This window comes from Delphinapterus leucas, chromosome 4, assembly GCF_059928025.1.
Source record: "Delphinapterus leucas isolate spDelLeu-1000000601 "Yukka" chromosome 4, BTC_Dleu_Yukka2, whole genome shotgun sequence".
In the NCBI taxonomy this organism is placed as follows: domain Eukaryota; kingdom Metazoa; phylum Chordata; class Mammalia; order Artiodactyla; family Monodontidae; genus Delphinapterus; species Delphinapterus leucas.
The window spans coordinates 134,445,071-134,463,669 of record NC_143132.1 but is presented as its reverse complement, the minus strand read 5'-3'; the positions used below and the strand labels follow the sequence as shown (position 1 = coordinate 134,463,669).

General features: G+C 38.1%; 1 protein-coding gene across 9 annotated transcripts in view; it reads left to right on the top strand.

Annotated features, from left to right (window-relative positions):
- The window catches only part of CEP63 (centrosomal protein 63), a 76,135-nt gene extending 57,787 nt beyond the window's left edge, over window positions 1-18,348 (top strand). For 5 of the 9 annotated variants that reach the window (XM_022582536.3, XM_089911115.1, XM_022582541.2 and 2 more), the window contains exons 7-15: window positions 3,694-3,927; window positions 4,205-4,344; window positions 5,139-5,276; window positions 7,889-8,003; window positions 8,880-9,077; window positions 10,770-10,856; window positions 14,757-14,962; window positions 15,741-16,020; window positions 17,817-18,346. In XM_022582536.3, the coding sequence (XP_022438244.1) occupies window positions 3,694-3,927; window positions 4,205-4,344; window positions 5,139-5,276; window positions 7,889-8,003; window positions 8,880-9,077; window positions 10,770-10,856; window positions 14,757-14,962; window positions 15,741-16,020; window positions 17,817-17,975 (1,557 nt within the window). In that variant the 3' untranslated portion in view covers window positions 17,976-18,346. Of the gene's footprint in view, window positions 1-3,693; window positions 3,928-4,204; window positions 4,345-5,138; window positions 5,277-7,888; window positions 8,004-8,879; window positions 9,078-10,769; window positions 10,857-14,756; window positions 14,963-15,740; window positions 16,021-17,816 lie in introns of all 9 variants that reach the window. The other 4 variants (XM_089911118.1, XM_089911114.1, XM_089911117.1 and 1 more) reach the window with 4 other exon arrangements.
- Window positions 18,349-18,599: the final 251 nt, after the last annotated feature.

Genomic DNA, 18,599 nt, shown 5'->3' with positions numbered 1-18,599 from the left:
CGCACCTTTTTCCTGAAGGAACAAAATTCTACAATTCTTTTCTCCCCACTCCTTTCCTCCCACAGGTAAACATTTTTGTGGTCAATTTGAATCATTGGAATGTGTGTGATTTTCATGAAAAGAATGTTAAAACACAATAATTAACTACATGAAACATGTTTGGGGGTGGGGAGAGAGGAAAATTTGACCTGGAAATTTAAGTGGTTTAGTGACTTTTAAAAAATTTTAATTTCTGCACTTCTGTAAGAAATAAAATAAGGCACTATAGTTCCTTTTTCCTATGTTTTAAATAAGAGATAAATCCAGTTTTCCTATATGATGAGTCATGGATATAGTTAAACTTCTGTACAAGTAGGTAGAATAATGCAGCTGTCTTTTCAGTAGGTAGGCAGCGTCTCTTCTCCATCCATCCATAAACATACCCATCATTACAATATCATACAGATTATTTTCACTGCCATAAATTTCCTCTGTGCTCTGCCTATTCATCACTCCCCTGCCTACCCTCCCCATAATCACTGATCTTTTTATTTTCTCTATTGTTTTCCCTTTTCCAGAATGTTGTATAGTTGGAATCATACAGTATGTAGCCTTTTCAGACTGGTTTCTTTCACTTAGTAATATGAGTTTAAGACTCCTTCATGTGTTTTCATGGCTTGATAGCTTATTTCTTTTTAGCATTGAATAATATTCCATTGTCTGGATATAGCACAGTTTACTAATCCCCACACATACTTGGTTGCTTCCAAGTTTTGGCAATTATGAATAAAACTGCTTTAAACATCCATATTCAGGTTTTTGTGTGGACATACATTTTCAAACTTCTTTGGGTAAATGCCAAGAAACACAATTGCTGGATTATATGGTAAGAATATGTTTTGTAAGAAAACATCAGACCGTCTTCCAAAATGGCTGTAACATTTTGCATTCTCACCAGCAATGAATGAGAGTTCCTGTTGCTCCTTATCCTTGCCAGAATTTACTATTATCAGTGTTCCAGATTTTGGCCACTCTAATAGATATGTAATTGTTGTTTTAATTTGTGTTTCCTTGATGACATATGATATAGATCATCTTTTCATATATAATATTTGTTTGCCATCTGTATTCAAGTCTTTGGCCTATTTTTTAATGGAGTTGTTTGTTTTCTTGTTGAATTTTAAGAGTTCTTTTTATATGTTGTATAACAGTCCTTTTATCAGGTGTGTCTTTTGCAAATATTTTCTCCCAGACCTGGCTTGTCTTCTCAATCTCTTGACATTGTCTTTCACAGAGTAAAAGTTTTCAATTTTAATGAATTTCAGCTTATCAGTTATTTCTTTCAGGGATTGTGTCTTTGGTGTTGTGTCTACAAAGATATTGATCTCGGAGAGATAGTGGTGAGCGGTCCTGAAGAGAGATCTTAGTTTCCTGGCCAGGAATTGAACCTGGGTAGTCTGGATGAAAACCAGGAATCCTAGCTGCTAGACCACCAGGGACTAGAGGCTAGAAGCATTGTGGCCCTGGCTGTAACCCCCATTGAAGGCAAGAATGTTTCAAGGAGGCAAAAACTGTAAAAACAGGTACAAAGTTTATTATTAGAGAAACAGCATATCATGTAGGAGAGCACACAGAGAAGCAGTTTATTTAAGACAGAAGCAAGGCAGAAATACACACCAGGGAGAGGAGTGCGGTCGTCCTGAATGAGGAGTGCAGTAAGTCAGAAGCTAGGCATAAATACACACCCAGAGAGAAAGAGTATGTGCGTCCTGTCTAATGAGGAGGAGTGCAGTAAAGAGTTGATTTAAATCCTTTATGTAGGACAGTTCTTCCAGGTCTTTGTTTACCTTTGGCCAGTTATCTTGTTTCTTTTTTCACACCTGACTGGTCCTAGGACCCTCCCCAAGATGCGTGCGCAACTTTTTGCAAAGATGGATCCCACTGCAGAGGCCTGTGGGGATATGTCCACACTTATTATGGGGTGGCGCCCCCTCTCTTTTGGACCCCCAAGGAGCCTTCCTGCACATATGCAGACAGGGAAGTTTTCCTTGACCTCAGGACTGGTCATCTTTTTACTTCAGCAGAGCTCAGCTTCTGCCACTAGCTTTGTCCTTGGAGTGGCTGGGTGAGAACAAAGCTTCAATTTTACTTCACTTGCAGACACCAGCTGTCCAGCCCAGGGGTCCATCTATCTCCTACCTCAGTAGGTCCTCTATCTCCTACTGTCCCCAAAGTCATCTGTGTTGTCTCCTATGCTATCTTCTAAGAGTTTTATAGTTTTCATTTTACATTTATGTCTATGATCCATTTTAGTTAATTTTTGTGGAGAGTGTAAGGCCTTTTTCTGGATTCATTTTTTTGCATGTGGATGTCCAGTTATTCCAGCACCATTTGTTGAAGAGACTATCTTTGCTCCATTGTATCACCTATGCTCTTTTATCAAAGATCAGTTGACTATATTTATAAAGGTCTATTTCTGGGCTCTGTATTCTGTTACATTAATCTATTTGTCTGTTCTTTTGCCAGTACTACACTGTCTTGATTACTGTAGCTTTATAGTAAATCTTGAAGTTAGGTAACATCAGTCATCCAACTTTGTTCTTCTCTTTTGATATTGTATTGGCTATTCTTAGTCTTTGCCTCTGCATATAAACTGTAGTTTGTTGATATCCATAAAATAACTTGCTGATGTTTTGATTGGGATTGTGTTGAATTCATAGATAATATTGGGAAGAACTGACATCTTGACAGGATTGATTCTTTCCATGAACATGGAATATCTCATTTATTTAGTTTTTTAATTTCATTCATCAGAGTTTTGTAGTTTTTCTCATATAGATCTTGTACATATTTTTGTTAGATTTATACTTAAGTGATTTATTTAGGTGTTACTATAAATAGTATTGTGAGGTGTTTTTTTTTTTTTTTTTGGCAGTATGCGGGCCTCTCACTGTTGTGACCTCTCCGTTGCGGAGCACAGGCTCCGGACGCGCAGGCTCAGTGGCCATGGCTCATGGGCCCAGCCGCTCTGTGGCATGCGGGATCTTCCCAGACCGGGGCACAAACCCACGTCCCCTGCATCGGCAGGTGGACTCTCAACCACTGCGCCACCAGGGAAGCCCATAGTATTGTGTTTTTAATTTAAATTCCACATGTTTATTGTTGACATATAGGAAAGTGATTGACTTTTATATATTAACCTTATATCCTGCAACCTTGCTATAATTGCTTACTAACTCCAGGAGATTTGTTTTTTTTTTTTTGGTTGATTCTTTCAGATTTTCTACATAGATGATCATGTTATCTGTTTTATCTGTTTTATGACTTCTTTCCTGATCTGTATACCTTTTATTTCCTTTTCTTGCCTTATTGCATTAACAAGGATATCCAGTGTGACATTGAAAAGGAGTAGTGTGAGGAGACATCCTTGCCTTGTACCTGATCTTAGTGGGAAAGTATCAAGTTTTCCCCCTTTAAGTATAATGTTGGCTGTAAGGTTTCTGTAGATCGTCTTTACCAAATTGAGAAAGTTCGCCTCTATTCCTAGTTTTTATTATGGAAATTGTTTTTATCATGAATGGATTATATATTTTTAATGAGCTAATGCTATATGTATTTATGGAAGTAAAACTCAGTTTCATTTTAGTTTTCCTTATTCATTGATTATTCTTTTACCTTTTCACTTTTACCAGTTGTTAATTTGTGTGTTTCTAGGCTCAGCTTGCCAATCGGAAACAAAAATTAGAGTCTGTGGAACTGTCCAGCCAGTCGGAAATTCAGCACCTGAGCAGTAAGCTGGAGCGGGCCAATGACACCATCTGTGCCAATGAGTTGGAAATAGAGCGCCTCACCATGAGGGTCAATGACTTGGTTGGAACCAATATGACTATTATGCAAGACCAGCAGCAAAAAGAAGAAAAATTGAGGGAATCTGAAAAACTGTTAGAGGTATGTTTTTAAATTGTAATATACTGTAACAGAGGAAATGTGTGTATGTGTGTTTTAAGAGAGACTAATGAACCTGGAACTAGGTTCCAAAATCTATGGTTTCTTCCCTACTCTGTAGCCAATATATATTGATATTAATAACAGGATCAGATATTAATAACAGGCCTTATTAATATGGTGCCTGTTATATAACTTACAGTTTGATTCCCTGGCTATGTTTTCTCATGAAATAGAAAAATTTAATAACATCTGACTTTTTTTCTGAGTATTTTTGCAGGTTCTGCAAGAAGAAAAGAGAGAATTGAAGGCAGCTCTTCAGACTCAAGAAAATTTCATGTGTGAGACAAGAATACAAAAGGAGAAGCTACAAGCAAAATTAAAGGCAACTGACACTCAACACACAGTAGAGACCATAAGGTATATTTAATCTTAAATATTATTAATCTTAGCCACGGCGTGGTTTAGCATTAAGCACCATTTTTAATATTGCATATTCATAATTTTGTGTTTGATCATATTATGGGTTTTCTTATTCAGTTTTAATTTCTGAGTAAAATTTTTATATCTTTAGAAAAAATTGTATGATTAGTTTTTTCTGCCTACAGTTTGGGTCCCCTAACCAAGAGACTCTGATGTTTAGAAAGTTAGGAACCCTTTTGTCAATCCATACCCTTGCCAAAACTGCAAACGTGAAAGGAATTATAGTCTACGTCTCCTGGGAGGCCTCCCTTCCTTGGTAGAACAGGTCATGTTTAGTAGCTGCTTATCATCAATAAGCCAGCTATTGAGATAGCCCTTTAAAAAATTCCTAAAGTTAATTTTATTTCTATGTATGAATTGTTGCTCTGAAGTTTGTAATTTAAGTCTGGTGCACATTTCTGTTGTTGTCTATAACTTTTCAGTTTCTTTGACTCAAGGTATCAAGTGTCAACAAGGTGATTTTTGCCATTTTGTCTTTTTCCCTTGAAAAACAGGCCAAATCCCAGTTGAGAAAGGAGTAAACTGTTGCTGACTTTTTTAGAAGCATCATCTCTGCCTCTTTACTCGCCCAGTTTTTTGTTTTGTTTTGTTTTTTCGTAAATCAGGAAACAAACTGAAGAGTTCTGAAGAGTTTCATTACCAAAAAGAGTTGGGAAATATGAACTGGCTGTGTGTTGCTTTTGTTTGCAAAGATACAAGGTGTTTAACAGTCCTCCTGTGTCTTCCCATAGGTCACTGGAGGAGTCTCAGGCAGAAAGGAGGTATGCCTCTCAAGGGCAGGGAGACTTAGAGAATGTGCTCTCCCGACTGGATTTTACCCACACTAGTGAAGAACTTCTGCAGGCAGAAGTGACTCGTCTGGAAGGCAGGTAGGTAATTACATACATTTCAGAAACACTCAAATTGTTAGAAAATATTTTCAATCATCGTGTTGATAAAGTAAGCTAATATAACAAGTGAAAAAAATTTTTTTTCTCTATCATTCACAAATGACCTAACTTCTTATTTCATTGAAATTAAAGGAGAACTGTAAATCTCAGTTAAAGGAGAACTTCCTAATATTCTTACCACCAAACCTACCAGTCAGCCTGCAATCTGTCTGTGTCCTTAATCTGTTAGAGTGAATGAATCAATGGATGATGTCTGTGCTTCTAAGACTCCACTTACATACTGATTCTACAGCTTCTCCTTTTCTCTTTTACATCATCAAGTTTTTAATCTCTGCTAAATCATTTCCACTAGTATAAAATATGTTTTAATATTCCTCATCTTGGGAAAAAAATGAAAATCCTCCTTTAATTCTATACCCCTGTCAAATTACTTCTGTATTTGTCTGCTGTCCTTTAAAACCAAATTCTTCAAAAGAGGTGTCTCTATTGACTGACTGTACGTCTTCACATTTCTCCTGTGCAGAAGGCCTTCAGTTAGGCAGCCTTTCCCCTCTACCAGCCACATCACTGGAGCTGCTCTTGGGAAGATCTCCCTGGACACACGGTGCTCCTTCCTTCTGTGCTGAAATGCTGTTGATATTTCCTAGTGTGTTGATTGAATCCTGACTTATGCTATACCATGCCCAGTTCACTTGTATCACCATACTGTGAACTTTTTTTATCATCCCGCTGAACTTGCTGATTGGGAAGAGTTTGATATTTTGTTTAAACGTAAATCATGGTCATTTGTACAGTAGTATTTTCTGCTGTGTAGAAGATAAAAATAAAATAAATAAACTGTTAGCCTTTAGGCAAGCAGATAACCAAAAAATTGCTGTTTTACCCTTTTAAGTACAGTAATAAGTTTTTTGTCCTATCTTTAAGTAATATATCTTTTATTTCTGTTTTTGCAAACCACTAAATATTTTCTTTACATATTAAATATACATGCATACACGCACAGAGTTTTTGCTTTATTTCTTTCTCACCTTGGAATACTTAAGATATTCTTAGTTGTCATTACTGAGGTATATTTGCATACTTTAGATTGAATAAAATAAAAGCTTAGTATTCTTATTGACATTAGAACTAATATTTACATTTTTTATCCTGATTTTCCATTGATAGACTTTTTAGTGATCTTTTACATGTTTTGCTGTGCTCTCAGCAGGCTCTGAAGGCTTGCCTCTTGTTACTGACACACTGCCTCTTGCATTGTGACCTGGTACACTTTAGTCTCTTAGGCCTCGATTTTCCCATCTGTAGATAGGACAAGATTATCTGATTTTCTTCTCGCTCTACCTCAATGTTTGACACACTGTAGTCACATTCTAAGTACCAAATAAATAAGCATTCTAGGATTTTTAGAAATAGGTAAAGTTGGAATAAATGGATAGAAATACCAGTGTTCAGTAGTAAAACAAAGACTTTCAAAATTATTTTTCTGTATCAAAAGGCAAGTAGAAAAATGAACCCTTTTAGACAGCTTATTTGTGTTGTTCAGTTTGAACAGAATATTCCCTGAAACAGGAACTGTAGGAATTTAAGTGATTGTTTTTGTGTTGTTGTATTGTAGAGATGGATTTTTGAACGATAGCTTATCTGGTAAGTTGGCTGTGTGGGTGAAACAACCTAGATAGTTATTAAGCCTGTATTGAGCAGTCTGGAACCAAATGATGCAGGGCATAAGGGTATGGTGGGCAAGGTTAGAGGGAGGTAAGAAGTAAAAGACATTATTTTAATCATAGAATTTGTAGTTCGAGAAACATAATATGCACATTAAAGGACCTAAGAGCAATTTAAAGTGAAACTTCTAGAAAGTGTCTACATTCAAGCTCTAACAATTGAAAATAGACTGTTTTTAAGGTAATTAAGGAATGAGGGTCAGTGTGGCTCTATCCAGGTAAATGTTGATCTGACTCTTGAAAGGGTGTTGACTATCCATTGCCTGGTAGGAGGGGAAGGTGCTGTGTGGTCAAGGGGATGGTGTGTGAGGAGACAAGAAGTCAGGCTTAGCAAATGGCACATGGCAGACAGTAAAGGCTAGCAATTTAGCAGCAAAAAGACTTTATTAGTATGAGCTGTGAGATAAGAGAGGTATGGTGCCCCTAGGTTCTTGTATCTGATGAGTGATTTTTTCTTAAGTAAGGGTAACAAGTTGGAAACTCTTTGAAGAAGATTCTTTTGGCAGCTGTGTGTAGGATGGGATTGTAATTAAGTTGGTGAAGACTGAGATTATGATGCAGCTCCTGTACAACTAGAGAGAAAAAAACTACCTAAGTTGCTATAATCTTTAGAATTTTATAACCAGTAATATTCTAAGCAGAGAGAAAGAATATAGGTAAACACAGAACTCAAAAATATCTCCAGAAGTGTGAATTGGATTTAGCTGCCTCCAGTGATAAGGAAATCGGAAATTAGTTTTATTTTGGGGTGGGAGGTGATGTTTAAGGGTATTTCTTGGACATCAAGAAGGTAGGTTAGATAACTCAATTTGTGGGTTCCAGGGTTTTGTTTTATTTTAAATATGTGACCTTAATTTTGTCATACAGCTTGGAATCTGTGAGTACAACATGTAAACAGCTGAGCCAAGAGCTAATGGAAAAATATGAAGAACTGAAGAAGATGGAAGTGCATAACAATGAGTACAGGGCCGAGATTAAGAAGGTAAAGGTCCACATGCCTGGGATCGCAAAGCCCTTTTTGTTTATGGACTGAGCTGTGGGTTGAGAGGTTACAGGAATTATTTTTAATGAGAGAAAAGTGTGACCCAGAGGCCATTTGATGCTCACAAGTAGAGAGTACCTGGAAGGTGCTTAGGAGAGTGTCTTTCTGTGTCATCCCCAGGGATGCCATGTAAGTAGTTTCAAGAGAGTTGAAGCCTGCCCCTTTGAACTGTACAACGTTATTTTAAATGTGCCTTGAGGAAAAGTTTTCTAGAAGCTACGCACCTTCTTGCTTGCACAAGCACATGAACATGTTATATGAGCTGGCATTTAATATTTTCTTACTGACCAAAGGTGGTGATGGATGTGTATTCTCTCCTGTGCTGTGGGTAGTTATATCCTCATTGGCATTTGAAGTGTGCAGAGTTTGTCTCTATGTTAGTGGGCCCTGGCTGTCCTGTTTGTTGACTCATATTTTTTATTACTTCTTTGAGATTACTTCTAGCCCCTTTCTTCCTCTTGCCTTTCTGTTGTCTTCTGTGGACCAGGAAACTATATAAGCAAAATTTTTAGATTTGCAACTAGAAAAAGAATGAAGGTGACAGGTGCTGTCCTCTAAACAATGTGGCTTTGACTTTGATACTGGTTCTCAGCATTTGAGTAGGGCATCTCTCCCTGTTTTGAAATCTAATAGGTAATTGTGGGTATAACCACCTGATCTTCAGTACAGATATGCAGCTTGGTAAATTGCTAATTTTCTGCAGATTTAATCAGGGAAAAATTCATGTCTTGAGGTAAGGTAAAAATTACTTTATTATTATATTTTTCTATCTAACATGTCTTCTCTTAATTTTTAATGCCTTCTATTTCTTTGTAGTTGAAAGAACAGATTTTGCAGGCTGAACAGAGTTACAGTTCTGTACTAGAGGGAATGAAGATGGAGATCTCCCAGCTAACTCGAGAGTTACATCAGCGAGATATCACTATTGCTTCCACCAAAAGTTCTTCCTCTGACATGGAGAGGCAACTCAAAGCAGAGATACAAAAGGCAGAAGAAAAAGCAGTAGAGCACAAGGTGAAACTAGAACAAAAATTCTCTTTATTTGAAGTTTGTTTTTAAATTTTATTTATTTATTTTTGGCTGCATTGGGTCTTTGTTGCTGTGTGCAGGCTTTCTCTAGTTGTGGTGAGCGGGGGCTACTCTTCATTGCAGTGCACGGGCTTCTCATTGCAGTGGCTTCTCTTGTTGCGGAGCACAGGCTCTAGGCGTGCAGGCTTCAGTAGTTGTGGCACATGGGCTCAGTAGTTGTGGCTTGCGGGCTCTAGAGCTCAGGCTCAGTAGTTGTGGCGCATGAGCTTAGTTGCTCTGCGGCATGTGGGATCTTCCCGGACCAGGGCTCGAACCCATGTCCCCTGCATTGGCAGGTGGATTCCCAACAACTGTGCCACCAGGGAAGCCCCTAAAGTTTGTTTTTGAAGATTCAATTTATTAAAGGTATAATTTCCATAGTAGTTAATTTAGTAAATTTTTATTAGCCCTCTCCTTCAGGCTAAGGGTAGACTGGTTAACAAGCAGTCTAGTGGAGATTGGTGGGAGGTGAGAGTAGATGAGACAAGTGAAGAGACCCTCTCTGTGGTGTGTAGGGTGTGTATTAAGGCTGTGCCACGTTCGCTGTGACAGACCAGAGTTCAGACAGGGCGAGTGGTCAGGGATGAGACTGGAAAGCAGTGACCTGCTCCTGAAGGGCCTGCCCACCCTGTGCAGGAGTAAAAGGTCTCTGTGGTTGTCGTGTGGCGAATAAGTGAGGAGGCAAAGAGACCACTCGGATGCTGTCACAGCAGCGAGACTGTGGCCCGAGCACTGCGCCAGGGAGGCAGGGGGAAATGGATGCATTCTGGAGAAAATCGACTGGGCTTTGTATTTGATTGGACCAGGAGAATGAGTTAGACAGAGTTAGGAAAAGATGTCACTCAGGATTCTGGCTTGGGCAACTGAAAAGGAAGTGATGCTCTTTAGTGAAATACAGAAAAGATAGGGAGCAGGTTTGAGGAGGATAATGAGTTTGTATAAAGGGTACATAAAATAGGCAAGCTGGGACACTGGTTTGAGATAAAGGCTGGACTTCCATATGGAAATATCTAGTAGTCAATTCCACAGAAGGCCTGGAGTTCAAGATTAAAATCAAGGTAAGACATTTAGCTGTGGAAATCTTTGCATGAAGTTGGCATTTGAAACCCTGAGAGACTTTGATATTATAGCGAGAAGGCATAGAGTATGAAGAGGAGAGACTTGCACCAAACTTAGGAATCTACTCATTTAGGGTAAAAAGGTGTTGGAATGGAGCTAAAAAGAAAAGTAGCAATAAGGAAGGAAATCAGGTAGTTTTCACAAAGGAAGTAGGAAGGCAGGGAAGGAAGGAACCTTTTCATGTAGGAATGGCTAAGCAGAAAAGCTAAGGAGAATGAGGACTGAAAATAAGTTTTACTACCTTGTGAAAGGAGTGCAGTCCACATGATGCTGGAGGTGGAGGCCAGTAAGAGGAGTGCTGGGGGTTACCAGTGCCTGATTCATCTTCTTAGAATAGTATTCTAATTGCATGCATATGAATTCATGTTGAAACACCTTTTCAACAACCTTTCAGAAAGTATTTGTATATATGAATGAAGAATGTGACCTCGCCTAATGAAAATTACATGTGGAAAATTTTTATAAGATGCGTTTGATTTATTTGTTACATTTATTTGTTTTTTGCTTTTCCCTTCTCAGGAGATTTTGGCTCAGTTGGAGTCACTCAAGTTAGAAAATCATCGTCTTTCTGAAATGGTGATGAAATTGGAATTGGGTTTACATGAGGTACATAAATAGAAACTTAAGTTTCTCTACTATCCAAGCCTTTAAAGAAATCACTTTGTAAATACTGATATTGTAAAGAGAAAGTTAAGATCAAACTATGAAACAATCCTTCTGCAAAAACTTTCTCAAATGAAAAGAAGTCAAGACAGTGATGGGAGTGAGCAAAATATGACTCTCCACTCCAGCAAATGGAAGATTTAAAAAAATATTATGTATGTGATAAAATACATAATGTGTTCTTAATAGGGAGGATGTATGTAAAGGGCTTAGCATAGTGTCTGGCATTTAGTAAATACACAATAAACGTTTGATGCTGTTATTATTATTACTGAAATTATTGTGTTCACAATATCTTTTCATTATAAAGTATATGATCTTTTAAATAGTTTGGTTTTATATTTCTACAAGATATAGTTCATTTCATCAAGTATTCTAGAATCTTTTATGTTCAGAGTATTTTAGTAGACAGTGTAATGGACACAAAGATGAATTAAGATAAGATTCTTGCCTTTACAAGATTGAGGGTAATCTAGTAGGGAGGATAAGAAATGTAAACAAACTGCTGTGAAACCAGAGAACATGATCAGCTAACAGTGAGTTATAAACTGTATGGATGCTCTTTGAACTATTTTGTTATAAAATCTATATAATTTTCAAAATGACCCATCTGTTCTGACCCATCTTTTCTTGATGTACGTCAAATGCCCAGAGATTGTAGAAATTCTTTTCTGTATTTCCAGAGAGTGTGTGCCTCCAAAGATTCATGGTCACACAATGCCCCTATTTGCTCCTAAGTAGTTTTAGTTTCACACTCATGGATTATGGAGGCTGGGGTGGCAGAACATGCAAAAAACTACATGAATACGTTATTTCAGCTAAAAGAAAATATGGGGGACCATTTTTATAATATTTTGAGAGGGCGAGACTCTCTTAGCATCACAAAACCGTAAAGAATTTTACAACATAAGGAATTTTACAGCATAAAAATATAAAATTTCTGGATGACAAAAGACCCCATTAAAAAAGACTAATAGACTAGAGGAAAACAATCTATTAACAGATAAAAGGTTAATATAAAATATTAATATATAAGGATTTCCTGTAAAGATAATAAAAAGATTGGAATCCAGTAGAAAAATGGGTAAAGGACATAAATAGATAATTCATAGAAGTAATGCAAAAATCCAGTAATGAAGAAAAGCAGTTACACCCCTCTAATAATCAAAACAAAAGAAATAAATATTCTTTTGTTTATTGGCTTGACAGTGATTTTTTAAATCCAGTATAGCCAGTGTTGGCAGGGATATAGAGGAACAGGCTCTTCAGTGCTCTGTTAATGAGAAAGTGAATTGACATAACTATTCTAGAGGGCAATTTAGCAATATCCATTAAACTGTATGTAAATACATGTAGCCTATAAAGTCCTGAGTCATGTGCTTTTCTGATTTTGATCATCATTGTTTTCCAGAAAGGTCATATCAGTTTGCATTCCCAAAGAACCCATCCTGTAGGAGCAAAGGCATAAAAATGGTCATTTTAGTGTTGTTTGCAATATCCAAAATTTTGAAAAAAACTCAATGTTAATCTATAGAGGGATGGTTAATCATGACTTCCTACACTAGGAAATATGCCATCATTTAAGGTGGCAGATGAATGTGCACATCTAATCTTGCTCCCTCCGCAAATCCCTCTAAAACTATAATGAAAGGATTTTTTTTTTTTTTTTTTAAACACAAACCTACAAAGATGGAAAAAGTGGGAGAGGAGACAACAGCTAAACATTTTGTAAGGGGGAAAAAGGAAGGAAGGAAGGAAGGGAGGGAGGGAGGGAGGGAAGGAGGGAAGGAGGGAGGAAAATGACTTTATATGCCCTGATTTAACCCAATACTAAGCTGGTGGTGGAGAAAACCTAGAACCAATCTGATTTGTACCACAGAATCTTCAGAAGTCTCAGGATTTGGCAATAGCTGATTGACAGAATCTTATCTTATGCAGAGATTACCTATTCATATTTAAGAGTTGGGAACTCTCAGGGGTGCGTAAGCCAGACTACGACCAGAGAATCTGTTCAGCTTAATTTCTCCTGAAACCTCTATCTAACAGTGGTGGTAATGTCCTTTCTTTACACAGCAAGGTGTGTGCTTGCTATGCACTTTTTATATTACCTTCCACATTCATTTATCTGTAATTGTTGATAATAAAATAATAAATTTGAGAAAAATTTAAAAGATGCCTGCCTGGCAAAAGCAAACATTATCTTCTTTTAAAAAGTATATTTAATGACATCAGACATCAAACTCTGGCTGGTGAGAATCCTGTTAGCAGTTTATACTTCCTCTGGTTTTGAAGTTACACACAGTGTAAACATGGTGTATGTATTAAGAACAATTATTAGAAAGTGCCGTTTTGCATTTTACCTTGGAGGAAGGTGATATTACTTTTACAAATGAATATTTTAGCTAAATAACTGTTTTAATAAAAGTATCTAATTATCTTAATAGTAAAAGCAATAGCTCTGATAAAGTATTTACCACAGTAAAAAAAAAATTGACAGTAGTTTATAGTTTAGCTCCTATGTCCTGCAAATTTTTTTTTGAGATTTTAGCATTTTGTAACTTACTGTCACTGCTAGAACAGATAGTTAAATGGTTTTATTTTAAGATTTATTTTTTTGTTAGGTAAATTCTGTTTGTCAAACCACTGTTTACCAGCTTATTTTTGGAAAGTTCTTTATAGAAAAGACCAAGCTAAACATCGAATTAAATTCCAAAGAAGATAACCATAATTTTTCAGAATGCTAATGAAAATATTTTGTCATTAGAAGAAAATGGTCCAGACCTCTGTTTTTTTAGGTACTGTATTACCAGGAAACACCTAGAATTGAAGAAGAATAAATAATCACAGAATTCAGACCAGATCAGAGTAGTCATACTTACCTTATCCTTGAATACTGCCTTATCATGTCCAAATTTGTTCCACATACCAGAATAGGTGCCAACATTATGTAAAACTCTTTAAGACCAGAGAGTTGTTTATTTAAAAGTTGTCCCTGCCAGCCAGAATTCCTTTTCAGAGCCTTATGTCCAAATTTCTTTCTTTGAAATAGGTCTTTTGATTTTCTTCCACAGGTGTTCTGGGGCTATTCAACCTTCTCTTTCCTTTTTTTTTTAATCAGTAGCTTTTTTTTTAAGTTAAAGCGTAGTTGTATAATTGTATAGTATAGCTACAATATTATATTAAAGTGTACAACATGATTCAGTATTTTTATAGATTATAGCCCATTTAGAGTTATTGTAAAATAATGGCTTTATTCCCTGTGCTGTACAATATATCCTTGTGGCTTATTTATTTATACATATACATGCATTTGTACCTCTTAAACCCGTATCCCTATCTGGTCCTCCCCCTCCCCTCTCCCCATTGGTAAACCACTAGTTTGTTCTGTTTCTGTTTTGTAATATTCATTTGTTGGTTTTATTTTTTAGATTCCACATCTAAGTGATAACATACAGTATCTGGATTTCTCTTTCTGACTTATTTCACTGAGCTCAACGTTCTCTTTCTTGAGGAAGAATCCATGGCTGCTATTTTCTTTCTTTTTCCCTGTTTTTGATTCTCATCCATAGCTTTCTTCCATCCTAGTTCCAGCTTTCCTCCAGTTCCTTGGATATTCCTTGGCACATCAGGGAAGCCCATTGTGCTCCTCGTTTTCTGCCCCTATTTACTGTAAGAAACAGAACGTTGTTTCTCTTTTAGGGGACCAAAACCAAATCTTCACTTTTTCCTGAGTAAAGCCATAGATTAACTAGTCACAGCTGAAAGTAATTTTCCAACAGCAGTATCACAGATTACAAGTTATTCTTGTATAAAGTAAGTGACTCTAGTATTCTTTTTTATTAGGCAAAAGAGGTTTCACTAGCAGACCTCCAGGAGAATTATACTGAGGCATTAAATAAATTAGTGTCTGAAAATCAACAACTACAGAAAGATTTGATGGATACCAAAGCTCAGCTGGAGATTTCTACTCAGATTTGCAAAAAAAACCAGGACAGGATCTTTAAACCAACACACAGCAGAGTACCTGAGTTCAAGAACACGGAGTTCAAGTAAAATTTCTTCATAGTTTATTTAAAATATATATCTTTATAATATAATTCTCATTTCTTTGAGAATAATTTCCAATTTACAGAAATTAAACCTTTGTCAAAGGACTCTGTTTAATCCTGAAGTACACTGTGCACAAGTAAAGCTGTTAGGTTAAGAGGTGCAGGGGTTCTAAGCACTTTCATCGAGGCTTCTGGATGTAGGTGTAAATGGCAGCCTGTTCCACTGAGCCTCCTCATGCCGCCTCCTACCTCTCCAGCCCCACTTGCCCCATAAGAAGTAGAAGACGGCTTTTTGTAAAAAGCTTCTTTTGTATTTTTGGTCAACTAATGATAGACTGTTACCTAAGAAGTCAGCATTCAGTGAAAAACCACCTGGCTTCAGCTCCTACGGTACGGTTTACATGTTTTCCTACCAGGAGCCTTTGCTGACACCCTCACCCCCACTCCCACCTCTTCCCCAGATGAAGATAAGGGCCTTCTCTCTGCACAGTGCTTCCCTCTTATCCTAAGCACCAACCACATGGGGTCACCCTGGCAGCTTGCTTATCTTCCTTGATGTATTGTAAGTGTGTGGGGGGCGGGGGCCTGGCGGTGGGGATCGGGGATTGGGGCCGGAGTGAGGGAAGGACCATCTGGTTGGAGCCGGCTGCTCATTTGGTAAATTACAGCCTTCTTAGCCTGGTCCTGTGAGTTTAAGTGAACTTCAACAAGAAGTATGTTTTAAAAGAGGAAAGTTGCTACAATGTTTATCTGTTTGATTTTCTAATCTGCTATCCAGGCCAACCAGTGGCCAGCGCAAGCATGATGGGATGGAGGCTGAGCACTACAAAGCAGGTCTTCATTCTACGCAAGGACAAGCGTTGGATAGCGTAGAGCCTGTGTCCTGGGGCCTCAGCCCCCCGAGTCATCAGATCAGCCCTTGCTGCTCCACCGTCTCTCTGCCTTCTAACTTTCTGTGCAAAACTCACTCTTTGCCTTCAGTGCTAGATACAAATGAAACCAATTTTTCTGACACTGTCTCTGAAAGTATAAATGGCCAAGAAGACTTTACATATCCGGTACGGAGACTTGCTGAGCTCACTAGTGCATTAAGTTGATTTGGTTTGATTTTATTTTTTATTTCAAGGTGGAGGAGTATTCCCCCTCCCACCCCCCTCACTGGTTCTCTCTCTTAAGCAGCCTTTGTTATCCTCAATTATTTCTGTCTTAAGGTTTTGCTTGTGAAGACACTGTTGTCCACGACTACTTTTCAAAATGCATCTTAAGAAATATAAGTTATAGTTATTCATTTCTTTTTAGCCTGAATGCGAAATTCCATTCCTGCCTTTTTCAGAGAGGGTCAATTTTGTGTTGGGATGATTGGTTCAAGGAATATCTCTACCTGCCAAGATAGTCCGGGGGCATAGACAGTGGGGAAGGAGAAAAGGAACGGTTGGAAAGGGAAAGAGGTGGGTAGAGGCGGGGGAAGGAGTCGCATCTGACGTGTCTAGAACATGGACTGGGTGCCACACAGTGGTGGCCCTGGTGTCAGAGGCTGCCTTTCCACGTGGACTGGCCCCTTGTTCTCGCGGCTGCTGTGAGGACTCCACTCCACCATCTTTTCTTTACCTTCTGTGCTGAAGCACTCGCCTCTGGCCATTCATTCCCATCAACCTCCCGTGGTCGTATACCTGAGAAAGTTCAGTATTTTTGACTTTTTAATGTGCCAACAAGTCCATGGGAAGGTTTTCTTTTAGTTGTCAAAATATATGTAATATATGTATTTCTGAAATCCAAAAAAGTCCTGACAACTAACTTTCTCCCTAAGTTTGTCAGCAAAACTTATTTGGCACCGAAACCTCACCTGGCCTGAACTGAACTGATGTGATAGTATGTATAGACTTTATTGATCCCACTTAGCATTTTACTTCAGAAATATCAATGTGTTTGATTATGGGAGTTACCTCTGACCCCTCATGAGTCTGTATTTGCGAATTCGTCTACTCACTAAACTGTAACCCCTGAGCAGTACTCATGAGCACTTCCACAGTCATTCGTGAACGTGTGCAGAGGTGCACAAAATTTGAGTCACTGGACTTGCATGTTTCCAGCTGAGGTCAGTCAGGGTGGCACTTTGCCCTCTTGTTTCAGCTCTTGTGCTGAGTTGAGATGCCCAGAGGATGGAGCCCCTGGGGGACAGCACAGTGCAGCGCAAGAAGCTCGGATGCTGGCGTTGAACAGGGTTTGAACCCCAGCTCTGGCACCCTTTAGTGGGGTGGCCTCGGGCAGGTCACTAAACACTCTCAACCATGTTTTCTCTTTTGTAAAATAAAGAAAATAGAATCTACTGGATGAGTTGTTTTTAGGAGTTAGGATTATAGTCTATGTGAAGCGTGTGTGTGTGTGTGTGTGTGTGTGTGTGTGTGTGTTTCCCATAAGAACAGTGTTTCAATATTCATTAATTCAGTGTTTGAGATGACTTTCATAGAAAATAACTACTGCAAATGAGGATTGACTGAACTTGGTACATGTGACCTTTCTAAAATCTAAATTCTGAAACCAGTGGTTTCAGATAAGGCACTGTGGACTCAATTTGGAAGAAGGAAAGTATTGATTTTAACTGATATCTAATTTATTATAGGTAGCTTTTCTATGCTTTAAAACAAAAGTAACATTCAGATTTTAAAAGTGTGTTTGAAATAATAGGCATTAAGTATTTCTCTTCTGGGGTATAGAAGGATATACAAATGCTTTCAGAGGAAAGCATTTTTTAAAACATCACCTTTTAATATTGCTAGTTAGAAAATATCATGAATAATGTGTCTTAGAAATATACTATTCAACTTATGTATGTCAAAATGTGTTTCTCTTCTAGCGTCCCTTGCCTCTGTCTCCTCTTGGTTCAATAGCCACAAGATTTTTGGAAGAGGAGGAACTGAGGTCTCATCACATTCTAGAGCGCCTGGATGCGCATATTGAAGAACTAAAAAGAGAGAGTGAAAAGACAGTGAAACAATTCACAGCCCTAAAGTAGCCTCTTAAAAAATCACAAACTTGGAAATAAAAATAAACACCGAAGAGTTACTGTCATCATGAAGTAGCGGCTCTTTGAAAGGCTGAACATACAGACACCATAAAAATGAGATGTACTAATAAAGCTGCCATGAGGAGTCTGAGAAACTGATATTAGCTCTAAGGTGTTTTCACTGCACTGGTTTGTTCGAAGGACTTTTTCCAGCAATAACTTGTAAATAAACCACTTTGCTAGACTTTTTCTCATGTTAATATTTATTATCGTAAAGTGATACTTTCTCATGCTGACTTAAATGTGAATAGCTGTAGACTAACTAAAGATTTTATGATTCGTGTTGAAAATAAAGTAACTATAGGAACTTCCTCTGAGAGCAGTAGCGTTGTATGTAGTGGAAGCATGGATCTCAGACTCAGAGTGATCCAGGTTGGTGTACTGGTTTTGCTTCTCATTAGCCAGCTGGGCTGGTAATGTGTGAGGTTGGGCCGAAGTGTGTAAGGGGACTCAAGGACTTTGACAGGAAGCCTTCTCTTGCTCAAAACACAGGGGGAGGAGAGAGGTGGGGGTGGAGCCTGGGGCTGGGTTAGTGTGGGTGCCTGGGGACACACGGTGGAAATCTTGGTATCT